At 34.0% G+C, this 6,200-nt stretch overlaps 1 protein-coding gene across 1 annotated transcript; it reads right to left on the bottom strand.

Annotated features, from left to right (window-relative positions):
* Positions 1-2,177: 2,177 nt before the first annotated feature.
* LOC126893139 (uncharacterized) lies at positions 2,178-3,107 on the bottom strand. The gene has a single exon (XM_050663090.1). It carries the CDS (start codon positions 3,105-3,107, stop codon positions 2,178-2,180), a length of 930 nt encoding a protein of 309 aa, XP_050519047.1.
* Positions 3,108-6,200: the final 3,093 nt, after the last annotated feature.

Here is a 6,200-nt window from a genome sequence, read left to right as displayed (position 1 = left end):
TATTTGTAAAGCTGATACTATTTTAACAAAAGGTATCTTGCATTGCATCTCATTTCACATATTAATATGAAAAATCTCTTTAAAATACCAAACCTTCTTTCAATAACAATTGAAGCAATAATTTATGATTGATTAAACAGCACTTTAACTGCTGTCTGAAGATTCTGCAATGGTGTCATTTCACTAGGTAGTTGAGAACTGGAACTGGATATTCCCTAACAATCCATTGTCCATAAATTCTTCATTTTTTATACCCATAATATGCAAAAGTATTTAACAACTAAAATAGAGTATTTCTGAATTAATTAAATTCAACGTTTTACTCTTTTCCATGAACTTATTTTACTTTTTATCTATATTACAGGTAACAAATAGAATTTTAGCACATTTTAGAAGTTATTTTGTACAAATTAACAAAAATAAAAATATGTAATGTCATTTGTCAAAATAAAAGATTCCTTTACTTTTACTGTTTTACTTAAAACCAAATCCTAAGTGAGGGACACGATCTATGAGAAATGTTAAAACCCGGCTTAATGGTAATCCGGTAATAAGTATCTATTGATAACTGTTGTAATACAGACCCCCCGAGAGACATTTACAGAGTTGTATCCAACATTCTAATAAAATTATCGGAAAAAGTGTTGAATTTCGAGTTATTATATAATTTGTGTACTTAAATGTTTTTTCCAATTGATCGATATACTACTGATTATTTTTTAAGTAAACTACCTCGTATTATATATAGTATTTAGAAAAATTTACCTTCACCCTTTTTCCAAAATTAAGATTGTCAAAATAAAATATTTTTTCAGTTACGATAATAAAAATTTTGCTTTGGTGGATTTACAAGTTTTTTTATTAACCGTACTTCGGTTTTTAACAAGTTCGTCAATGAACACTTAATATTAATATATTATACAGCCAGGTCCTAAAGTAACGGATAAATATAATTTCTACATAATTATAAAGTAGATGAAAACTCCTGAACCAGGTCAATTTTTACACACAAAAATATACGTTCTCAATAAAATCGTTCAAATACCCCCTTAACCCCATAAGGATAATAGCTACTTTTTGAGACATTTACCTAAATGTTTAAAAAGATTCGATGTTACTTTTTTGTCAACCAGATAACTAATATACTAGTCAATCGTGACAACTATTTTAGTCGAGGACTTTTTTATGTAAGAAATAAAAATATTACATTTCTGAATAGAGAATTGAAAACCATCTTAAACCCCGTATCACACGCCTTCATTTAAACTCTTTAAAGGGGTAGCTAACCATTGGGGGGGTTAAGAAGGTAGTTAAATGATTTTATTGAGAAAGTGTATTCTTGTGTATATTTGAGGATTTTTCGTATGCGCTTATAATTTAGGTAGAAAATGAATTTATCCGTTATTTTAGGACATCACTATATAAAAGAAGTAAAATTTGTTCACAATAAAAGTACAAAATTTTTTGTAAAAGGTATATATTTTGTAAAAAAGTAAAAAACTGTGCAACGAAAGTCGTCGTTGTTACATGGAAAAAGCTTTTGGGGGACATGACACCATCATAAGTTAAAGTAAAACAGGTTAAAATTAGACTTACAGGTATGAAAAAAATGGTTCTTATTTACTTACATGTCACATGTGATGCCACAAAAAGTTACCCATTGGTCTTTTTACTATCATAAATTAAATGATATACTAGCCACTTCGAAAATTCACATTCATTTGGGATCTTCCAGTTGGATTTAAAAGTTATTCCAACTCATCGTCATTATCGTTCTCGTCATCACTCTCATCCAAATTAATAATAATTTTCTTCAAGGCTGGGACATTTTTCATGTAATCCTTTTCAATCTTCTTTACATGTTCTATAGCATTTTGCCAGTTTTGAGCACTGATATTTTTGAACTCCGTTTTTATTAGTTCGACAACACTTTGGGCATCTTTTGGAGATGTGTTGTTCCTCCGGATATGGTTTTTTAACTGAGCCCATAGCAATTCTATGGGATTCAACACACAGTAATATGGAGGTAATCTTAAAACCGTATGTCCATTGTTAGTGGCTAATTTATCTACAATATGTTCTTTAGTTACGACTTTTGTATGAAGAACCTGAATTAGTTGATCTTTGGTGTAATGATCCTCAAAATATAGGTCTTCGGCTATTAAAAATTCTTGAATTTAATCCTTTCTACTCTGTTTGGTTGGAATTTTTTTAATGCATCTGGAGTGATATGATGCATTGTCCATAACAATCACGCTATTTGCTTTTAAATTTGGGAGTAATGTATTCTCAAACCACGATTCAAAAAGCGTCCCTTCGATGTCTTGGTGGTAGTCTAGAGAACTGTCTTTAATACTTTTGGAACTCAACAATAACGCATCGTTCACCCATCCATGTTGTCCTCCGCAATGTAATATGCAAATTCGCTTGCCTTTAGAATGGGGTACATCTATTTGGCATTTGCTTAAACCGTTTGTCCAGGCTTTATCTATCGTTTCGTGGGAATCAAACCAAGTCTCGTCCAGATAATAAATTTCTCGACACTCACTGCGGTATTGTAAAATTTTTTCGATATATTCATTCCTCCATTTTATTAGGCGGCTACTTTCCATTATGGTTTGTCTCTTATTGACAGTTTTATATTTAAAACCATTTTTGGTCAAAAATCGTCCCAGAGTCTTTGTGGAACAATCATGAACCATATGTTTTTCTTTTAATTTTGCCATGATATTGTTTAGGTTAGGCATAATTTTAGCTGCATACATATTATATATTGTCTCACTAATTGGTTCCAAGAGGTGAGGTTGAATTTTTTTAGAGCTTCCCAAATCCTTTCTTGTTTTTCTACTTTTCGAACCTGTCTTTATTAAACTGTACACTGTTGCACAAGAAATTTTGGTTAATATCGCTGTTTGCTTAACAGCTTCATATCTGTTCATTTTTTTAGAAAGTCCGTCAAATACATCTAACACCATATTTTGCTCAGCTACACACAAATTCTTCCTTTGCTGAGTACTTGACCCCGCACTTTCATCTTCATCTTCTAAATTATCCGTAGGTTCATTTTCGTCAGGTAAATGCATATCACTTTCCCATGGCCGCCACATATTGTTCTTTGATAAATACTAAATTGTATATCACAACGCGCTTTTTTCAACAAACTCTGGCTCAAAGAATCACAAAATATACTGCTTAAGAATGACTAATTCCGTTATTTAAATATTTAATTGTGACAATGATCCCGCCGCATTTATTTATTCTACGAAAATATACCTATTAAGTATTAAATATATCACAACACTTTTTTCGACAAACTCTGGCTGAAAGAACCACAAAATATACTGCTTAAGAATGACTAATTCCGTTATTTAAATATTGTGACAATGATCCCGCCCCATTTAATGATTCTACGAAAATGCACTTACTAAGTACTTAGCAATTACCGGAAATATAAAATTGTTTGTAAATTTGTATTCAGGTCAACCGCAGGAATTTCTCTTAATTGTTTTTAAATGTTATAAACAAAGACATCATATTTTTGATAAAATTTTACAAAAATATTTAATGACGATGATTTGGAATAAGTTTTACTTTATTTTGTGTATATCGATAAATAGTGTTCATTGACGAACCCACAAAACAAAATGTCTACTTATTTTCGTAACTGAAAAATATTTTTCCACCTAGATACCTCTACCGAAAGTATTAATTTCCTGACCTGATTGTAGGGAGCAAAGTTGTACTTTTCCTCCCTTGAATGATTCTTGAATGAAGTAAACTTCATTCTCGGGAGGAAAAGTAGCACTTTGCTTCCTTGTTATACAAATAGCTGTTATTTTGCCAGTCCTAAATTAAAAAAAAGGATGAACTCAAGTATTTTTTTAATACTATATTGCGAGATTGTTTACTGCTAAAAACCATTGTTAAGATCAATTTGTAAAATCATTTAAACAAACTAATTATTTAAAATTTAACATTTCTTCGGTAATTTTATTTGAATGTTGGATACAGGTTAGTACAACTCTGTAATGTCTCTCTGGGGGTTTGTGTTACAATAGGTATCAATACCGGATTATCACAGGTTGGGTTTTAACATTTCGCATAGACCTTGTCGCTCACAATACTAAAATCTACTAAATTTTCTACCAGATTCTAAAATCTACTAGATTTAAAATTTTCCCACTAAATCGCAAGAAATTCTACTAGATCTAGTAGAAAATCTACTAAATTGGCAACCCTGGGGTGGATAGACGCCTGGCGGACCACCGGGTGGGTAGATGGTAGTGGGAGGCCACTGCGGCTACCGTCGTTGTATTATTATTCGTGGTATAAGTAACTGGATGGTCGCCAGGCGGATATCTACCATCCACCATCCTAGCAAACTTCCTGCACTGCGGCATCGGCCATAGAGCTATTTTTTGAGAGGCCAGAGCTCTAAAAAGCAGAACATAATGATTATAGCGATGTAAATAAGAGGGAAAACGTGTGAGAAATTATAGCAGCTAACTTTGAAGACAATAAAACAGCCGGTAAATAAATTAAAAATAAATATAAAAAGTAAATATATAGACCAAAAATAAAAATACGATTATAAAATATTATAGATCATAAATAAACTGTTTTATATCTCCAACTCTCGTCACATTACCTAGCCTCATTTTTAAAATGCTCTCGTTCAATTTTTGCTCCAAACAAAAGTGACAGTACGTAAGAGAGAATGCACCTTTAGAATCTAAAGATACAAGTTTGGATTTAGAGGTTAATATAATTGAAATTTTGAAGGATAACAGCCAATTGTGACAGTATCGCTACCAAATGGTATGTCAGATCATCGATTACATGATCTATGATCATGCAATTTTACAATATTTGGCGTTTGAGAAACCCATCACAGGTTAACAGTTGATCAAATCTGACAGCCGATTAGATGATCGGAGATTTGAATAACGTTTCGGAAACCGGCTGTAAGTCCAACAAAAACAACTTTGTTGGTATGGCCGTGTACAAAGAATGGAGGAACATTGACTCCCAAAACTGATAATGGAATGGCAACCCCCAAAAAGATGGAAAAGCGCCAGACCGAAAACTACCTGGATAAATGGAATCCAGAAAGCGTTGTCTGAAAGAGATCTATGACCAGGAAATTGGACAGATCGACGGGGCTGGAAAATAGGAACAGGAAGGCGCAGGACACTATAAACCGGTGTTTTATAAATATATACTCAAATAGAACATTAGTGGCATTTCCATTCATTATTTATGTTATGCTTTGCATGTTGTACCAATTTTAAAAAGTAAAATTAAAATAAATGTTATGTATTGATATGAAATGTACTTTATGTTTTAATTACATAATCGTAGAGTTATCCGGGGCCGCTCGGATTAATTTAGCCTAGGGCCGCAAGTCCCCTAAATCCGGTACTGCTTACAAACGGCTTAAAAACGGTCTGGACCGTCAGTGCGAGTGCGAGGTCCGTCGTTTGACGAATGCGTATCATGATCGTCACGCGCAGTGCCGTTTTATCCATTGGGCGCTTGGGGCGGGCGCCCAGGGGCCCGGGTCCCGGAAGGGCCCGTAGGGACGCTTCCTTTTATTAATAACAAATTAAAGTCCGCTAAATAATCGAGAAATACCAGCAGAACTATATAAGGTAGGTGGCGACCACCTAGCAAGTCCCATCCACGCGCTCATCAGAGACGTATGGCAAGAAGAGAAAATACCCGACGACTGGAAGAAAAGTATAGTATGCCCGATCTATAAAAAAGGAGACAAACTCCAGTGCAAAAACTACCGTGGAATCTCTCTACTATGTACAGCATATAAAGTCCTCACGTATATTATAAACCAGCGGCTTCAACCACTAGCAGAAAATATTATTGGAGAGTATCAGACGGGCTTCCGACGGGGAAGATCGACACTGGATCAAATATTCACAGTAAAACAGATCTTGAGCAAAGCATGGGAACACGATATTGATGTTCACAACGTGTTTGTAGACTTCAAACAGGCATACGACTCAGTCAAAAGGAACAAACTATACTATATATTGGCTGAATTGGCAATACCACACAAGTTAATAAGACTCATTAAAGCCACAATGGACGAAACTCAGGCATGTGTACGAATACAAAACCACCGGACAGACTTTTTTAACATTTCGCAGGGACTAAAACAGGGAGATGGGCTGGCCCCAACATTG

This window comes from Diabrotica virgifera, chromosome 10, assembly GCF_917563875.1.
Source record: "Diabrotica virgifera virgifera chromosome 10, PGI_DIABVI_V3a".
Classification (NCBI taxonomy): Eukaryota; Metazoa; Arthropoda; class Insecta; order Coleoptera; family Chrysomelidae; genus Diabrotica; species Diabrotica virgifera.
The sequence above is the reverse complement of the archived record's forward strand: the minus strand, read 5'-3'. Positions and strand labels throughout refer to the sequence as shown.

Bases quoted from the DNA above. Each gene is read 5' to 3' on its own strand.
- LOC126893139 (XM_050663090.1), bottom strand. From the start codon at position 3,107: ATGTGGCGGCCATGGGAAAGTGATATGCATTTACCTGACGAAAATGAA.